This window comes from Bos mutus, chromosome 6 (assembly GCF_027580195.1).
Source record: "Bos mutus isolate GX-2022 chromosome 6, NWIPB_WYAK_1.1, whole genome shotgun sequence".
Lineage (NCBI taxonomy): Eukaryota > Metazoa > Chordata > Mammalia > Artiodactyla > Bovidae > Bos > Bos mutus.
Genome location: NC_091622.1, coordinates 15,217,715 through 15,237,799, shown reverse-complemented (window position 1 = coordinate 15,237,799; position 20,085 = coordinate 15,217,715). Strand labels below are relative to the sequence as shown.

General features: G+C 43.0%; 1 protein-coding gene and 1 pseudogene across 3 annotated transcripts in view; one reads left to right on the top strand and one right to left on the bottom strand.

The window, feature by feature from the left end:
- The window catches only part of ELOVL6 (ELOVL fatty acid elongase 6), a 129,961-nt gene extending 118,669 nt beyond the window's left edge, over positions 1–11,292 (bottom strand). Inside the window, exons 1-2 of one of the 3 annotated variants that reach the window (XM_070372017.1) lie at positions 11,274–11,292; positions 10,485–10,605 (exon numbers count right to left, since the gene is read on the bottom strand). In XM_070372017.1, the coding sequence (XP_070228118.1) occupies positions 10,485–10,567 (83 nt within the window). In that variant the 5' untranslated portion in view covers positions 10,568–10,605; positions 11,274–11,292. Of the gene's footprint in view, positions 1–10,484; positions 10,708–10,759; positions 10,918–11,273 lie in introns of those variants that run through there. The other 2 variants (XM_005896223.3, XM_070372016.1) reach the window with 2 other exon arrangements.
- Positions 11,293–17,975: 6,683 nt separating this feature from the next.
- LOC138988277 (small nuclear ribonucleoprotein G pseudogene) lies at positions 17,976–18,401 on the top strand (annotated as a pseudogene).
- Positions 18,402–20,085: the final 1,684 nt, after the last annotated feature.

The window sequence follows — 20,085 nt, the reverse complement described above, 5'->3', positions numbered from 1 at the left end:
CCAAGGACTTTAAGTCTTGTTACAGTGAGACAGGGGTTTCGTTGGTGGCTCAGAAGATGAAGAATCTGCCCACAGTGAAAGAGGACCAGGGTTCGATCCCTGGGTTGGGAAGATCCCCTGGAGAAGGGAATGGCAACTCACTCCAGTGTTCTTGCCTGGAAAATTCCATGGACAGACAACCTGGTAGGCTACAGTCCATGGGGTGGCAAAGAGTTGGACACAACTGAGCGACTAACACAGTGAGACAATGAACCTATGTTGCCTGGAATATGGGGAGTTTTCATCTGAACTTTATGTTACCTAGTGCAGAGAAGTACACGAAAACTAACGTTCACGGATCTCCCAAACCTGCTTTTCTTGAGATCCTAAGTACAAGAGGAAAAACAGCATTCCGAGCCATGCTGACTTTTCATATGTTCATGTGATACCTTCCTGTACCTTCCTGTATCAGCCCTGTGCTGAGTCATCTGCAGGTCTGTGTAAGAAAGTAGAAAAAGCCCAACCTGCATAACCATAGTAGTGTGCTATTTCATCCACTGACCTCATCCGCTTATCACTGTATTCAAATAGCACCTCTGACCTGCTTCCCCGCCTCAACAACACAAATTGCTGGGTGTGACTTAGTCAAGCCTGAGAATGAACACCAACAGAGAAAGGTGAACTAGGGCCTGACAAGGCTCAGAAGCAGGCCATCACAGAAGCAGGTAGATACAGTAAGGACGGTAAAAACCCAGATAGAACCTGAAACACTAATACCATTATTAAGCCACTGAACGACTACAAAGTTTTCCAATCGGAGCTACTCTTATATGAAATAAGTAAAAGTTTTATGTTTTAAGCCACAGTTATAATGCTGCTGCTGCTGCTGCTAAGTCGCTTCAGTCGTGTCTGGCTCTGTGCGACCCCATAGACAGCAGCCCACCAGGCTCCCCCGTCCCTGGGATTCTCCAGGTAAGAACACTGGAGTGGGTTGCCATTTCCTTCTTCAATGTGTCAAAGTGAAAAGTGAAAGTGAAGATGCTCAGTCATGTCCGACTCTTAGCGACCCCATGGACTGCAGCCCACCAGGCTCCTCCATCCATGGGATTTTCCAGGCAAGAGTACTGGAGTGGGGTGCCATTGCCTTCTCCTAATTATAATGTTACTTGCAGTTAAAAGCATCTTAACACTATTCCTTGATTGGTGGTTTGTTCTACACAGCAAACTGATGTTATTACCCAAAGACATAATCCATGAAGAAAATAATCCAAAATATACTGCATATTTATTCTACTGGTCTATTAACCAGTGTAGTCTTTGCTCTTTTGAAAACAGTGACACATGTCTCCTCAAGCTTTTCCAATGTCAGCTAGAACAAACACTACATTAAAGAAACACAATTATCCCACTTAACAATTTGGTGAAGAAGTATTTAAGAATAGGGAAAAATGTTCCAACCTTTATCAAGAAAAAAAAGTCAGATTACAGAAAAATAGGGTATGAACTCTATGAAAATATTCTTGCTAAAAATATAAAGATGGATAAATGGAAAGAAAGATGTTTAAAAAGATTTACACCAAAATGTTTACCTAAAGGTAACTTTTACTCTATTTTTTCTTATGTTACCTAAATTTCTGACAATGTATAATTTCAAGTTACTTGCACCAGGCCTACCCACTGAATGAAGAAACTATAACTACAAAAGAAACTGAAGAAAAAAAAAAAAAGCAGCAGCTACAACTTAATAGGAGTTTATTCCCTTACAAAGTGTTTGTGACAATACATAGCTCTATGAAGATGCATCCTAATACCTTTCTACATAAGATCTTAAGAGAAAAGTAAAGATTTTATGTATATCTCCTAATTCTAGGCCTCCAGACGCATATAATTTGATGAAAACCAACACATATACAAACTTCAGGAACTAGCGTGGAAATATTAAATCTTTAAACTCAGCTGAACTCATGAGAAAACAAGAGTATTATTTTCAGGTGAAAAAAAGGCAATTTAAGCCAACTACTGAAGACAATTGGCATGCTATTGATGGTCTGATCCAAGATCAATGAAAACACAGCTTATAGCAATACTTGGGTAAACTACCTATATTCCAAATATTCTACACTTTGCATATCAACAAGGCATTTGGAACTGTTATATTGTAACCACCTAAGGAAAATAGTTTAAATCTATTAGAGCACATCTAGACAAGACAGACTATAAATATAAAAGAGACTATGTATTCTACTCACTAAGAAAAGTTTTATCCCGAAAGGAGTATACAATTGCACCACTTTTCGTTAGAATCTATGTTCCAGTGAGTCCCTTGGACAGCAAGGAGATCAAACCAGTCAATCATAAAGGAAATCGACCCTAAATATTCACTGGAAGAACTGAGGCTGAAGCTGAAGCTCTAATACTTTGGCTACTTGATGCAAACAGCTGACTCATTGCAGAAGACTCTGATGCTGAGTAAGATTGAGAGCAGGAGGAGAAGGGGATGACAGAGGATGAGACGGCTGGATAACATCACCGACTCAATGGACATGAGTGTGAGCAAACTCCGGGAGACAGTGTAGGACAGGGAAGCCTGGTGTGCTGCAGTCCATGGGGTTGCAAAGACTAAGACACAACTGAGCAACTGAACAAGAACAGCATTTCAATGTGCGAAGGTAGGATGAGCATAACTCACCAGCTTGAGTCCCTATACCCTGTCCCTTCAGCATTGCTGGGAAAAAAAGAGGCTCTGGATACCAAATGTTTTGTGGGGAAGAAACAGTCTCCCCAAAACTGAGCTTTTTGTTCCTTAGCCAAGAGATAATTCACAAAAACACAGTAGAGTCTTTCTTCTTTTTTTTCGTCCAGCTTATTCTGTGCAGATTTCCTTTGTGAGTGTGTTAGTCTCTCTATGTAATAATGCAAATTTAAAAAAGCAGCTCTCTGGTTTGCCTGAACTATCCACATAAATACCAATCCAAGCCTACATAGCAGCTGCAGGATGTTGACCATTTCTTATCTGCTAACGAGGGATAAGCATCAACATTGGCTCAATTAAAAAAGAATCCAATAATAAAGATTTCTTTGTAAAAGTACCACAATATTCATATCATATGGCATTCAAATGAAAGCCTATTTTCAAGATAAAGTATAAATAGATATCAAGTGTTTAAAATATGTGAAAATTTGTTTGAACATTTAAAAATTTATCCAAGTTTATAATGTGAAAATTTCTGTTTAAATGTTTTGCAAAGTCAAGGACAATCGTATAGCCCTCACCCTCTACCAGTTGGAACTCTAACTACATACTCAGAGACTGTGCCAATCAGAACACTGTATACCTGATAGGCTGTAATTTTGGTATTAGACTCATAAACATGTTGCTCTAGAATATGAAATGATGAACAATTTCTTATGCTTTATTTTAGAGTAGTTGTCAAATTAAAAAAAGATTTTTTTTCTACGATAGGAAAAAAGTTGCCTTAAAAAATTACCTGAAAAAGAATGAAGGTACTTTTTCTTCTAATGTTACAGAAGTCATAAATGTTTAGCAAATTAAATTTTAAAATTTACTTCAAGAAATATTATTTTTTGAGGAAAATTAACACTCTTTTAGAAAAATCACGTCTAATATACCTAACACATATTAAGTATGCAGTATTTTCCTTATAGTGATTATTTTCTTTTTTGGTCCTTTGGAATATTTCTAACCATATTTCTTGTTTTCTTGTTTCCAAAAAGAACACTTAAGTTGTCTGCAGTTTAAGTGCAGAACTTTTTCTAAATTTATAAAAGGTAAAACCAAAATCTCATCATTAATTCAATTACAGAAATTTTGTTACAAACTATATCCCATAGGATTTGGAGCCATTCTTCTCCACCCTCTTCTCCCTGCTCCAGTAACCTTTTGTATGCTGACTGAGACAATGCAAAGACTCTTATGGAAAAAGGAACACCAAGTCTTCCTAGACACAGCGAACTAAAAACAAAACATTACTTCTCATGTGCTCACATGGAAATCCCTTCTAACGAGGAAATACAGAAGAAGCAAGTGTTCAAAGCAATGCCCCAAAGTGATTAGACCTCTGCAAGGCAATCCTGTGAAAAATCTCTCAGCACTTAGTTCCCAACCATATCCCTGGTTCTTCCTACCGGACCAGACACACCAGATTCTCTGGCTCCACACAGGCTGGCCTCTGGACTAGACTGGTCCTTTATACCCCTTATAACCTTCACTGCAGACAGTAACTAAATCCTTCCAGCGCCTCTAAATCAGACTCTGTTTCCCAGGCAATGGGCAGTGCTGGAGTATTTGTTAATGATATATCCAATGTACGTGTGCGCAGTCTATTTCCAGATGCCACAAGGTCCCTGAGCCAATTATCCTATTGTTTTTTGCTCTCCAGAGGCAGGTTTATGTTTAATCTTTTATTGCTGTTAGATTAGATGACTCTTGTCCCTGGGGGTCCTTTGCCCTATTAGATACATTCCTGAAACCCAGACATAAAAGTTGTCATGTTCAAGTCAAACAAGTGTCTGTTATAACCTTCCCTTAAAGAGGCAGGACACGTTCCTACTTAAAAAAAAAAAAAAATCAAACTGTATAATTTGGAATTGGAGAGAGAAATTTATTGTGACCTCAATCAACAGTATGGCTTACCTTTACTTTAATTTGATAAAGTATACATCTGAAATAAGAATGTGCGTTTCTGTCCTCACAAAATGCTTTATGTTTGAAGGAAAGGTATGACCAACCTAGATAGCATTATTAAAAAGCAGAGACATTACTTTGCCAACAAAGGTCCGCCTAGTCAAGGCTATGGTTTTTCCAATGGTCATGTATGGATGTGAGAGTTGGATGGTGAAGAAAGCTAAGCGCCAAAGAATTGATGCTTTTGAACTATGGTGTTGGAGAAGACTGTTGAGAGTCCCTTGGACTGCAAGGAGATCCAACCAGTCCATCCTAAAGGAGATCAGTCCTGGGTGTTCACTGGAACGGCTGATGCTAAAGCTGAAACTCCAGTACTTTGGCCACCTGATGGGAAGAACTGACTCATTTGAAAAGACCCTGATGCTGGGAAAGATTGAGGGCAGGAGAAAGGGACAAGAGAGGATGAGATGGCTAGATGGCATCACCGACTCGATGTACATGAGTTTGGGTGAACTCCAGGAGTTGGTGATGGACAGGGAGGCCTGGCGTGCTGTAATTCATGGGGTCGCAAAGAGTTAGACAGGACTGAGTGACTGAACTGAACTGAACTGAACATTAAAAGAACCAAGGAGTCGTGTCTAGACCACAAAATTTAACTTCCAGTTTAACAAAATGCCTATGTAAACATTTTATCACTATATTCATATTTATTACTAATGCGAATATAGAGACAGATAATCATAAATAATTTGCATGATTCCTGGAAACCCTAGAGAAGCCAGACTGCATGAATATACATCACATAAAAGTTCAGATTAAAGTTGAGACAATATTATTTGCTAGGATCACAACAGAGATTGCAATTTTTCTCTGTATACATTTTCTCAGTGTTCTCACTCTTAACCTAGTGCCTAAGAGGCCAACATCTCAAATGCTTTCTAAAGTTTATTGAATAAATGTTAAGTTCCTCACACTTAGGATTTTCAATTTTAAGGCTAATATGAACTGTGATTCTCCAAACTAAATGGCAAAAACACACTGGGTACAGTGTGGACACAGTAGTTTCCTAGACAGCTGACCACATTTGTATTGATTAAATGAGACACTGTGGCCTTTTCTGTCTTATGACCACAGACGGTACTGTTTTCCAGCCACTTTTCTTACAAAAACACACAAGTCACAAGGAGGATTTTAGAGATCAATGCAAAACAATTGTCACTCCAGGAAAAACAGCCTGCATTCCAAAGTGTGATAGACATTAGATGCTATATTTTGAGTAAAAATCTAACACAGACTTATAATACTTTTATGTTTTTTCATATTGAAATTGTATGTTACCTTCCAAATCTCACATCTAAGAAAAAACAAAAAGATGTGCAATTTCTTTTTAACAGTGTTTAATTTTTTCCTTAGTAAAAACCAATCTGTAGATAGTTTCCTTAGCCAGACAGTATTTACTTCTAAAAATCCCCACACTATCTTATAGACCTCAAACACAGCATACAAAATACAAAAACAATAAAATCTTTATAACCATTACCACGGGTGGAAAGAAGGTCAGAAAAATATACAAAGCAGTGAAAGGCTGGGTGTGAAGGATGTCATAGGGGAGCGGGGGAGGGTTTCGTGAGGTTCTAGGCAAACCCTGTGATGACGTCACCTCACAGACATAATGTTACAGCAGTCAGCACAGGCCTCCTGCTTTCTTATTGGTGAACACCGTGTCAGCCGACATCAGAAGATAATCATCATTGGCCAGACAATTACAACTGAAGCAACTAGCATCCACCACTGCTAGCTCAGACCTGGCAGGCTGCTGAAAGAGAAGGCAGAGCAGAGCCCAGCTGCCCTTCTCAGTCAGTGAATTTTGTCACCTTACCAATCCCTAGGCGATTTTGCCCCCTTCCCAGCAGACCCCATAAATGAAGTCAGCTACTTGTGAAAATAACAGGTAAAGGCCAGACATCTCATAAAAGAACAAAACGCCTCTATTTTCAATGCTGTAAAACCACAAGGACTTTTCAGTGTCAAATCAGAACTTAAAAATGTTGTTAAGCTAAAAACAGGTATTTTCCTCTATCTCATGCAATATCCTCTCATTTACCAGATAATATTACCCAGGATACTTTTTAACTGACATATAAAGATGCGGCTCAGGGTGATTCTCCAAGGCATATTTATTACTCTGCATTTTCCCATAGTTTTTCTAATGTATTATATGTGAAACTATTTGCTAGAAAAGTAAAATGGTCTATAGTATTTATCCCATGTCTAAAACAATGAATACAGGGTTAATCATTGTTTGAGCAGCAATAAACTTGATAAATTTGCCTCAGTTCAACTCTAGTTTATAAAAACACCACTCCAAAATAAGGGTCCCATTACATTAATATGTAATAAAGTAATGAATACAGATTATAGGATAAGTTTAATAAAGGCCTTCTTAAATCATATTCAAAGTGCAGACAGCACCCTGACAAAACAACACTCCTGACCTTCCTTGCAATTCTTCAAAACACAGTGAGTGCAGCTTAATCTTTGAGAGATAAGTTATAACTTAATTCTGTAAACTGAGTTTTATTTGAGGCTATGTCTAGGGAATTTTTAAGGACAACTGAAAATAATTTGTCAAAAAAATACAGTAGAAACTTCACAACATTGTTTTTCCTCCAGAAGCTATTTCAAGTCATCTGTAGTTAATGAGTCTGGCACATGCAAGACTTTGTGCTTCCTAAACTTTCCCTCTCCTCAAGAGCGTGTGAGCCTTGGTTAACAAGGGAAATGAAAAGGAAAACCTTCATTTTCTAATACACCTAGTTCAAGACTTTTTGGCTGTTGACATTTTGGGAGAGGTCTATAAAATGGGCACCCAAGGATACTGGGAGAAACGCATACACTCTGGGATAAAAAAAGGAAGCAAGACAATTAGGGTCAAAGAGAGAAAAAGTCAGAAAGGGGAACTCCTAATATGTGACTATGGCATAGTATTCAAAACTCAAGGGAAGGCCAAGTCTGCTAAGGTTCAGGTAGCAGTGCTGGCAATAAAATAGACATCCATCATCACTTTAACTCACTAGTTAAGACTTTTCCCAGGTATCTGCCCTGTACAATGCGTTCTTCAAGATGCATTCAAGAGTGGAATGAGAAACACGCCCTGAAGAGATGATGGTCTAGTAGGAGGCACAGTGTGTTAGTCACTCAGCCGTGTCCGACTCTCTGTGACCCCGTAGACTGCAGCCTGCCAGGCTCCTCTGGTCATGGAATTCTCCAGGCAAGAATACTGGAGTGGGTTGCCATTTCCTTCTCCTAGGAGGCACAGACATACATCTAAATACTTACGCATATGAATAAAAGCTAGGAAAGATACTGCCAGATGAAATGTACAGAAAAAGAGCTAAGAGTGGTAAGAGTCCAACAGGCAAAGATAAATTGGTGCATTTTTTCCCATTTTCAATCCCCAGAGGGTTATGCCCTGTTTGATTCGGGTGTATTGGTGTATTGGTCAATAGAGAAAGTGAAAGTGAAGTGGCTCAGTCGTGCCCGACTCTTCGGGACCCCATGGATAGAAGCCTGCACCAAGCTCCTCCGTCCATGGGATTTTCAAGGCAAGAGTACTGGAGTGGGTTGCCATTTCCCTCTCCAGGGAATCTTCCCAACCCAGGGATCGAACCCAGGTCTCTCACATTGTAGACAGACGCTTTACGGTCTGAGCCACCAGGGAAGTCCAATAGAAAAAGAGGCGGGAAATAGTACCAGGAGGTGGTGGAAGCACAGAAAGTGGCCCCAGAGAAAAGGCAACAAGTGAGTAGGAGGAGTATCCACCGAGGAGGTGCAAGGAGAGGGGCTAGCCCACAGTGAGCTCGAGCATCCGGCCCGAGGGTAGGCCAGTTCCGGAGGGGCAGGTTCAACAAGGGTGCAGCAAGGTGAAGACTGGTCAGATATTAGGAAACACAGAGAGCGCAGGGCCGATGGGACGGGAAGATGGACTGAGCGGTGTGACAAGACACCACGACTAACAGTCGCAAAGAAGACCTTCGCCTTCTGCTGGTTCGCCGCGCGGCTCCCGGCGCCACCGCCCCCGCCCGGCCTTCAGCACCACCCCCTACGCAGGAGGAGGAAGTGCCTGGAGAGAGGTCCCTTTAGTGGGGCCCGAGGGACGCTTGGCTTCCCTAAGCGCAGAGGCCTTAATTGTCTAAACTCCTACGGGATCGAGCCTCCCGGTGCACAACCATCTTCCGGACCCACCCTCCGCGCCTCCGCCCTCGGAGGCCCAGGAGGGGCCTCGGCCCAGAGCGCTGCCGCACTTCCCAGCCTTCCGAGCGAATTGCGTGGCCCTCCTGGCTTCCGGCTGTAGCCCTCCGGCCCCCGCGCCCGAGGAAGCCCCCAGCCACGCCGCAGCAAGTGTGAGCGCGCCAGGCCGCGCGCCGCGCCCGCCCCAACCGGCCCGACCCCGCCGGCGCGCATGGCGCACGGGGCGGGCCCAGCCTAAGACCACAAATGGCCAGCTGGTCCCCGGCGGGCCGGCCGCGAGGGAGAAGGCGGGAGCGGCGGCCGAACCTCCAGAGGAGAAGACGTTGAGCCCCCATTCCCGGGTTCCGGCGCAGAGCACCCACCCGCCCCAGCCTCCAGGCGCGCTAGCGTCTCCGGTTTCCCATTGATGAGCTGGGGGAGGGAAGGCAGGTCGTGAGGGCGCTGGGGGCACGCGCTAGCGCACGCGGCAGGCGGAATCCCCCACCTTCCCAGAGGTCCCTCGGCCCGACCCTCTCCAACAGTACCTGGGAGGCTGCCAGCAGCTGCCTAGCTGGGGGTTGCCTTGGGCTTTCTTTTTACTGATCGTCAGACACGGGGTTAAGGGGGGGTGGTTAGAGAATGTCTGCCACAGCAGCTCCGTCTACAAGCTAGAAGCGAGATGAACATACACACCCTCCCCTGTTAAATATTGCAAGGTGACACGGGATCGCTTCCCACACAGGGATTTCCAGAAGGACTGGCGGAGGGAACACAGTTAACAAGAAAAGATGCTTTCCCGGGTTAGAAGTTGTGTGGGGAACACTCCCCACCCCCCAAGGACTCTGCGGACCCAGGGGTTTTTAATCTGTGTCTCAAGTCCAATCAGCAGCTTCCCACTAAATTAGAATCGAGTGTGTCCAAAAGGCGTTTCCGTAAAACAAACTTAATAATGGCGTGGCTCCACTCGCTCGGGTTCATTCATTTTTATTACTGTTTTCATTGTCCCCTCCTCCCCCACTCCCCGCCTCCGTCTCTTCATGAAACTGGAAAGGGATCTGCGTGGGGAAAAGGGGTCCAGGAAAGGAGGAATCTGGCTGGGGAGCAGCAAGGAGGAAGACAGTGAAGTAGAAGAGCTGCAAGGAGAAAGGAAGGGCAGACAGGAGGGATGGAGACAGGGCGAGGACCAGAGAGCAGAGGACGGCGGATGGGAAAGGGTTAAACAGAGCCGGAGACCATGCCCTCCCTCCACTGCCTTTCACACTCTGTTTGCAGGAGGCCAAGCAAGAAAACCCAAATCTAGAGGGAAACCAGGAGTAGCTCAGGTAGGGTCTGTGGCGTCTCTCCCGCCTTCCCTGTCGCACTCTATGTACACATGTATGTTCTATGTTATATAATCTATGTTAAAGATGCATGTGTAGCCACGGTTCACCCAGGGGCACCCACAGACTCACGCGCTTCATGCAGCTCCAAGGTCTCCTGCACCGGGGAGACCCGGGAACTCAGCGATCCGCTCCCGCTACCCGCGATTCCTCGCCCCATTCACGCCCCAGAAAGGGAGTACCGACATTAAGGCACACCGGGAAAACGCGCGGGGCTCCTGGGGACAGTATCACACGAAAGCATCACCTACCAGTTTTCCTGCATCCACTGGATGGCTTCATTCTCGTTGAACTGCTTTTCGAATTCATATTCTTGTAAAGTCAACACTGACATGTTCACTGGGGCTGATCTTCGGAGTCGCTACGTGTTCTCTACACAAAATAAAATAATCTGTAAAGCGCTAGATTTCGAGTGCTCTCCAGTCTGTTTCCCCCACCCACCCCCCAAGGTCTTCCCCTCGCCGGTCGATCTCCGGCAACCGGTTTCCCCCAGCCTCTCTCAGCTACAGTCGGGGTTGAGCATTGCCTGTGCCTCCGCTCCCAGCTCCTCTCTCCGGGACTCTCCTCCTCCCGGCGTCCGCATCCACCGTAGGAGGAAATGAATGCCTTGCGGTCTTAGTGCCCGCACGTTTGTCCATCACCCTTTTTACTTGTCTGTGGGGAATCTCCTCCCCCTCGTGCGATCCGACAAATCTTAACCCTTTGCAAGAGAGAGCGAGACCTCTCTAGCCCCGGGGGCAGTTTTGTTTATGCAAAGGTGACTAGGGGAGGGAAGGAAGGGCTAGGAGGGGGAGGAAGTAGCTTTGAGGTCATCTACATCGCCCTGTCCCGACCTCGTGGGCCGCCTCGCCTGGCCTTTGAATGAAGTTTCTGAAAACCAAGCGAAGCCCCAGGGCGAAAATACCACGTAGGCTATAAGTAAATAATAAAACCTGCCCGCTTCCTCGCCAACAATTCCAGGCAAATTTGCGCTGAGATGCCACGTGAAACGAACGCATTTTCTGCCTCCTTGCCCCTGCCGCACCCTCCAGGTCACTCACCGCCGAGCTCTGGCTTTGACTCAAGGTAACCTGGGGCCCGGTCTGCGGAGCCCCCCAGTCACGTGCCCGCTGGGGATGCTGAGGGCGAAGGTGGCAGAAAGTCGAGAGTGACTAGAAGCCAGAAGAGGAGGGAGGTTAGGTGGAGGGTTTGGATATGGGAAAGGGTAGAGGTAGTGCAGCAGCAGAGAGATAGTGAACTGAAACGAAGGGGGTAAGGAAGTTAGCAGATTGGAGAACTGGACCAACTGGTCCAATGCAAAAACTATTTGCGTGCATAAGAAATTCGCTTTATTTATTTTACGGGTGTAGGTAGAAGAGAATCACCTTTGAGGAGAGGGCTAAATGTACCATTGACCCCTACTGACCTCCCAGTTTCACACCAATGTTTTAATATCAGTTTCCATATACACCGTCTTTCTTTTCTCAGAGGGAAAGTATTTTTTACCCTGTCCCTCCCTCCACTCATCCCCCACAAATTAAGAAAAGTGAAATGGGACATCCAGGCGTCTAATAATATACGCATGTAATTGTAAGCTTAAAATATGCTTTAAAAATTAGGTGGACATTAGGACCAGGAAGAAAATTCTCTTACTCTGCACCTCCCCACCTCCAAGGCAGTCTAAAGATATTTTCATTTAAAGTCGAGTGCCTCAAACCACTGAAAACTGGAAACTGTGAGAAACATCTCTTTAAATAAGGAGGGTATAATAAAAAGTTAAGAGTGTTTTTTTTTTAATCCACCTGATCTGCCTCTTGAGAAATTTGTATGCAGGTCAGGAAGCAACAGTTACAACTGGACATGGAAAGACTGGTTCCAAATCCCCACTGACTGAGCCCACCGGGCTCCTCTGTCCATGGGATTCTCCAGGCAAGAATACCGGAGTGGATTGCCATGCCCTCCTCCAGGGGATCTTCCCGACCCAGGGACTGAACCCAGTCTCCTGCATTGCAGGTGGACTCTTCACCATCTGAGCCACAAGGGAAGACTCCTAAAGAAGCGAGGAAAGTGACAACGGAAACAAGGGTGAGAAAATCCAGCAAATATTTTGCTATATGTTACAAGGATAAGTCCTACTTTTGCCTTAAAAAAATCCCATTTTTAAACTAACTGTTATTCTCACTAGGCATCACGTCAATTTTAAACTAGTATGAGAAATTTTTATTGACTTAATATGTTGTCCGTTATTACCTGTTTATTTTCTGGAGATGAAGTTGGGGTTTTGTTAAAAGCAAATATCTGATTTGTTCTTAACAGTGTCTGAAGAAAAATTACAATAGGAGATAAGTCCCTATTTCTTGACCTTTAAAGTGGACAAGTACCAAAAAATGGTAAATTCTTGATAGTATTATGTGTTTTTAAGAGTATTCAAAACAGACACTATCAGTGGTAGTGAAAACTGGTAACTTTACCTGGAAAGCAATTTGGCAGCCTATTTAATCATTTTAAATACACTATCCTTTGACCATTTATTTACCAGATGTTACTTGAGCCTGTGCTCTGCTGAGCTCTTGGGAGTCAGGGGAAGAAGAAAGACAGGTCTCCCGCCCTTTTGGAGCTCATATTCCAGAGAAGACAAAATAATTTCGTATAAGGTGACATTCTAAGATTAAAATTAAGTAGCATCATCTGAAGAGATGATGGCTTCACTGAGAAGGTGACTATGAGTCTTATAAAAAGTTAATACACAGAAATCTCAATTAAATAGAGCTGCGAGACCAAAAGGGGGAGCCCTCCTTGCCCTGCAACCACAGCAGAGCCCAACAGGAAGAAAGACTCCTCTTTTTTTCTGGCAACAACTGAATCAATGAAAAACCATGGTCTCTTTGTTTATTACGCCCTACCCACCTCCTTTTCCCCTCTATAAGAGTGTTCTCCTTCCCTTCCTCTGTGGTGAGTTGTGCATGGTTTACCAGTTACACACTCTCAATTGTAATTCTCTATTATTTCTGAATAAACTCATCCTTGCTGGAGTAATAATCACCAGTCTATTTGTTATAGGTCAGTAGTTGAAACCACAATGACGAAGAGTCACTAACTTTTGCAGAAGCAAGAGCAAGTACAAACACTCTAAGGTAAGGGATAAGTTTGTAGGTTGGTGTATTTCCAGTTCATAAGGAAGGAATGACTGATAGGTTGGAGAGGCAGGCATGGGCCAGATCTTAGCAGACTGGCAAATCAAGATGAGATAATTGAATTAGACGACTCCAGTATTCTTGCTTGAAAATTTTATGGACAGAGGAGCCTGGCAGGCTACAGTCGATGGGGTCACAAAGAGTTGGACATGACTGAGCACACACACACATTAACTGCAAAGGGGTGAGGAGACATTAAAAGGATTTTAGATAGAGAATAGCATGATGATTCCTAGTAATTCCATTACTAGGAACTTACTCTGTGGATACACTCATAAACACATTTTAGATATATGTATAAGATATTGTTCAGCACTGTTTGTAATAAGAAAATTTTGGAAATAATCATGGGCTAACTAAATGATGGTTAATATTAATTAGATGATGGCAAACCCTTGCAATAGAATATTTTAAAGCCTTTTAAAAAGAAATGGTTCTGTTGGTTGCAATATTCAGAGAGCTTCCAGAAATATTTTTAAGGAAAATTAAAAAGCAAGGCACAGGGCATTTTGTATTGTGATATATTTAAGAAAAATATTTACAAATGTACACTTTTGTGGGGGTTGGAGGGAAGAGTTTGTTGATGATGTATATGTTTGGGGAAAGACTTGGGAGCAAACTAAAGAGAGTTCCTAGTGTTTATTTTTTCACAGTATTTGAATTTTATGATGTATTTGTATTTCATTTAAAAAAAAAAGTCAACAGTAGTTAGCTGAGTAGTGAAATAATGGATTATTTTTCTATTAGAAATAAAATATTTTAAATGATGATTTTTCTACATTTATTTTACACTGCAAAACACATACTAAGACCTGGCTATTTGTGTTGATTATTTTTTTCCTGCAAGGATGCTATAGAAGCTTAGGAGAAATGGAGAAGAATGTTAGGAAGGTGCCTAGCAATACCACTAGAAATTTTTATGAAAATATTTATTGTGTGTGTTTCTAACCCATAACCAGATAGGTAGTTAATATTGAATATAAATAATTGGGGCTTAAAAAATAACAGCTAATCGACATTTAGTAGTAAAATTCTCAAAATTAGTTCAGAGAGTAAGGCATACTTTGAAAGACATATTTATTTACAGAGATGAATGACAGCTAAGCAAAAGATCTGGAGTTTGGTCCTGACTCTATTCCAGACCTGGCTACTGGGGAAAGTACATTGATCCTTAATTTCATTTTCTATATGTAAAATAACCACTGGGCTACATGCTACCAGCTCAAAATTTCACTGGTTCAGAAATATGTTAAAATATACTCATTGTTTCTGGCCCCTTCTAACAGTAACCTACTTTTCTAGACCTCTGGTCCCTAGATGAATCTAGCCATGCTGACCCATTTCACATCCTCTGAACATCTTGAGTTTGGACTTCGTTTGTCCCATCATTCTCTCTGCTTGGATGCCTTCTTTCCAAAACCCCTTTGGATATTCACGAGCTACTCCCAGCTTAAGGCTTTACCTGTTCAAAAATAAGGTCTCTTGCTGTCTCACCTCCTAAACTCTTGTGCTTGTTACCACAGCTCTGAAGCCCTCAGCCACGTGGGAGGTGGTGGTGATTGATGGTTTTAGTCGCTAAGTTGTGTCCTACTTTTGCAACCCCATGGACTGTGGCCTGCCAGGCTCCTCCGTCCATGGGATTCTCCAGGCAAGAATACTGCTGCTGCTAAGTCACTTCAGTCATGTCCGACTCTGTGTGACCCCATTGATGGCAGCCCATGAGGCTCCCCCGTCCCTGGGATTCTCCAGGCAAGAACACTGGAGTGGGTTGCCATTTCCTTCTCCAATGTGTGAAAGTGAAAAGTGAAAGTGAAGTCGCTCAGTCATATCTGACTCTTAGCGACCCCATGGATTGCAGCCTATCAGGCTCCTCCATCCATGGGATTCTCCAGGCAAGAATACTGCAGTGGGTTGCTATTTCCTTCTCCAGGGTATCTTGCTGACCCAGGGATCCAACCCATGTCTCCTGCCTTGCAGGTGGATTCTTTAACACTGAGACACCAGGGAAGCCATTGTACCTTGTATCTTAAGGGCAGAGACAATGAGTTCTTAGTTTCATAGGGCTGCTGTAGCCAATGACTACACCCACATCACATCAGAGTTGTATAGCTCTGTTTCAACAGATCTAAAGATTTCTGAACTGAAAAACACACCTCAAGTAGGTGATTCCGTTTTCCCTTGTCCTCTGATTCAGTTGACCCCTTGAGAGAGATTCAGATCATAATTTCTTCATGTACCTTCTTTGATGCCACCCAGCTGGCATTGGATCTGGCACAGGTGGAAATGGACTACACCTCTCTAATGACAGTGGTAAGTTGCAATTTTATTCTGGGCCTGCTTACAGAGGTTGGCAATACAGGGACCACATTTCATTTCTTTTTTTTTCCCCAATGAACTTTGCTAACCTAACTGGAGATAGTTTCCAAAGTTGGAAACTATATTGATTTGTAAGGAAGAAATTCTAACATTGGGGGAAAAAAAAATCAAAACTCCCGGAGAGAAAAATCAATATTCAGTTCCTGGTCATTTTCACTTTCTTTCTTTTTTTCTTTAATTTTCACTTTAGATCTCTCTGAAAATTAAAAAGTTTAGGAAGATCTTTTTTTTTTTTTCCCTCTCAAAGACACAATTTATTTACAAACAAAAGAAGCCAAGGAGCCTTAACTTTCCCCATTTCTTTTCTGACAAAAACTGACAGAACTGAGGTGGCTTGCAAGATTTTTGATTGGAACAGGGAAGTTGGGGCCTGGAGCCTTCTTAAAGACTGTGGCAGGGCAGAGGCCTCCCCCAAACACTGGGAAGAACAGGGTGACCTAGGGACCCACCTTCTGCTCCTGCTTCCCACTGCCCCCTCCAGAGGTGCTCTGTACGTGCCTCAGGTGGCATCCTGCATCTCCCTATCGTGGTGCTTGGCCAGAGTTCAAAGTATCGTCTTCCTTTGCCCCAAAGTTTGAGGTGGGCCTGAGCCATTTCAAAGCCCATCCCATGTAGACCTGTCCTAAAAAGATCTTACCATAGTGATCAACATGCCTTATTAATCTTGGAAGAGATTAAGGGAAATATAAAAGGTCAAAATTTTACGTGAATAGGAGATGTACAAATAATTACGTAAAAATAAACTCAAACTCCAAAATAGACACTTTCAATTCAGTGAATTGAAAAAGTTCAATTAAGTGAGTGGTGAGCACAGCATTACAGAGGAAGACATCTGATTTAAGACATCTGATTTAATAAGGGAATGAGATAGGTGTTCAAAAATCCAGTTTAACTCTGGGGTTTTCACAACACTCTGAGCATATGCCTTCCATGCTGCAGACAGTCGCTTGCTGCCTGAAAGCCTCTGAGTTTGTGAGCCAAGACTTTTTGCTCTGGGAGTAGCCAAGAGCAATTAAGGCCCAAGGAATGAGTTTTCCTTGGCCCTTGAGGGATGTCTGGGAAAGGAGATCAAATAGGAGGTAATAGGATCCTACCTCTCGTGCTTTCTTTATTCAGATATATTCTGATAAACTTCCCCTGTATGTGTTCAACACAGAGAATTATTTGGTAGCACAAAAAATGTATTTGAGATATAAAGGAAAACCTCAAGAACATTATTTGATAATGAAAACAATTTCTTATTATTGCTATTAAGATCAAAGCACTCCTCGAGAACAATTAGGCAACCTGCATGTTAATAGAAATCTAGAGTTACTTTTCACTGCAGATGGTGACTGCAGCCATGAAATTTAAAGACACTTGCCAACAAAGGTCCATCTAGTCAAGGCTATGGTTTTTCCAGTGGTCATGTATAGATGTGAGAGTTGGACTTGAAGAAAGCTGAGCACTGAAGAATTGATGCTTTTGAACTGTGGTGATGGAAAAGACTCTTGAGAGTCCCTTGTACTGCAAGGAGATCCAACCAGTCCATCCTAAAGGAGATCAGCCCTGGGTGTTCATTGGAAGGACTGATGCTAAAGCTGAAACTCCAATACTTTGGCCACCTGATGGGAAGAACTGACTCATTGGAAAAGACCTTGATGCTGGGAAAGATTGAGGGCAGGAGGAGAAGGGGATAACAGAGGATGAGATGGCTGGATGGCATCACCAACTCGATGGACATGGGTTTGGGTGGACTTGGAGTTGGTGATGGACAGGGAGGCCTGGTGTGCTGTGGTTCATAGGGTCGCAAAGAGTCGGACACAACTGAGCGACTGAACTGAAGAGTTACTTTTACATTATATTAAGGTTCCCACACTCTCCATATATGTGTGTGTGTGTGTGTGTGCATATATATGTTTGTATGTATTAATGAGAGCTTCCCTAGTGGCTCCGTGTTAAACAGTCCACCTGCCAATGCAGCAGACATGGGTTTGATCCCTGGATTGGGAAGATCCTCTGGAGAAGGAAATGGCAACCCACTCCAGTATTCTTGCCTGGGAAATCCCATGGACAGAAGACTGGCAGGCTACAGTCCATGGGGTCACAAAAGAGTCAGACATAACTTAGCAACTAAATAAATGTATTAATGAACTGGCTGCTAGGAAACTGCATTTACTCTTTATTTTTGTGTTAGTAGAAAATAGGAAAGCCCCGGGCCTGCTCCTGAAGCGTGAGGCCCACTCGAATTCCGTTTGGAGGCTTCTTTGAGCTCGCGGAGTATACATGAGCAAAGCACACCCTCCCGAGTTGAAGAAATTTATGGACAAGAAGTTATCATTGAAATTAAATGGTGGCAGACTTGTCCAAGGAATATTGCGGGGATTTGATCCCTTTATGAATCTTGTGATAGATGAATGTGTGGAGATGGCAACTAGTGGGCAACAGAACAATATTGGAATGGTGGTAATACGAGGAAATAGTATCATCATGTTAGAAGCCTTGGAATGAGTATGAACAATGGCTGTGTTCACCAGAGAAATCAACGCTTCCCTGTGTCCCCTCTCCACGTTTTACTACCAGAAAAATTGGGTTGTGTACATTTTCTTACTTTTTTGTTAAATAAACTTTTGTAATAGCCAAAAAAAAAAACACAAAAAACAAAAAAAGAAAATAGGAGATGCGTTGAAATTTATAATGAATAAACTTCTTTTAATTACAAAGAAATACCTAGACCCTCTCAGGCTCTCCCTCTGATAAACATTGGTCCAAACTATAAATGAGACCTTGAGAAAGGCATGAATCTCAATGAGTCCCTTTCCCACCATGATCCAACTTTAATCTGTCAGAGGCATGTGGCAGAACAGTGGACCATAGCTGAGCCTTCAGACCTGCAGAGCAGTTACTCTCATGTAAGACTGAGGAGGGCTTTACCACCTTATGACTTGGCCTAAGACAGTGAATACTAATTAAACTCCTAAAGACTGTCTTTTCAACGTGTTCTACAGCAAATAGCCTAAAAGGAACAACAACAAATCTTCAAATATTTTGATTATAAGGAAACTCTGAAGAGTATTCCTACCTGGTCTCAGTATTAATAGTTGTGCCATCTTAGGTACTTGATTTATTATCAAGAATAACGTAAATTGTGTTTCCACTGTTAGAAAAATTTGGAGGCAAATCTGGGACTTACCTTCGTAGACGTTTTTACCTTAATATAATATACATTTTTAACCTTATTCCCAACTCCATCTTGTAATCTCTACCCTTATTTTTTCTTCTGTTACTTGTTTTTATGATTGTATTATATTTTATACATCATTTTGCTGTATTTTGTATACAACAAGGAAGGAAAAGAATGCAAGGGAGGAGGAGAGAGGGAGGGAGAGCTGGAGGGAAGAAGACCACCCAGCCCCAAATGCAGGCAAAGGGAGCCTTGGCAGAAGTCATTTCAGCTCCTGTTAGAGGAAGGATAAGAAAGGGAAAGCTGTAGCACAGGGGGAGAGCACTAGACCTATTCTTGGAAGGCTTGAGTTCTTTCCTGATGGTGGTGGTGGTTTAGTTGCTAAGTCATGTCAGACTCTTGCAACCCCATGGACTGTAGCCTGCCAGGCTCCTTTGTCCGTTGGATTTTCCAGGCAATCATACTGGAGTGGTTTGCCATTTCTTTCTCCAGAGGCCCTTCCTGACCCAGGGATCAAACCCCGGTCTCCTGCACGGCAGGCAGATTCTTTACTAACTGAGCTGCCAGGGAAGCCTGAGTTCTTTCCTAGCCCTGCATTAATTGATTTACCAGGTATCTTAGGCAAATCCCTTTCCCTTTGGTGGCCTCAGTTTTCTCCTGTAGAATGAGGATTATTGGACAGTTAGGTGTCCTCCACTTGTCATGTTTTTTGGTTCTTAGTAGGAAAAGGAGGAAGAGGGAAGGCGGAGTTTGGCCATCTGCACTGCAGATGGCCAGGCTCACATCCACACCCCCACCCTGGCCTGACCATCTATGGCTCACGTTCTCTCAGTGCTGTAGGCATTCACAGCAGCGGATTCCTCTCTAACAGTTGTACTTTGAGCCTGGAGTCTTTCTCAATTAGACCATGTAGAGAACTCTTGTAATGGTTCAAGTATCTTAGGAGAAAAATTAATGCTTCTGAACTGTGGTGTTGGAAGACTCTTGAGAGTCCCTTGGATTGCAAGGAGATCCAACTAGTCAATCCTAAAGGAAATCAGTCCTGAATATTCATTGGAAGGACTGATGCTGAAGCTGAAACTCCAATGCTTTGGCCACCTGATGCGAAAAGCCAACTCATTGGAAAAGACCCTGATGCTG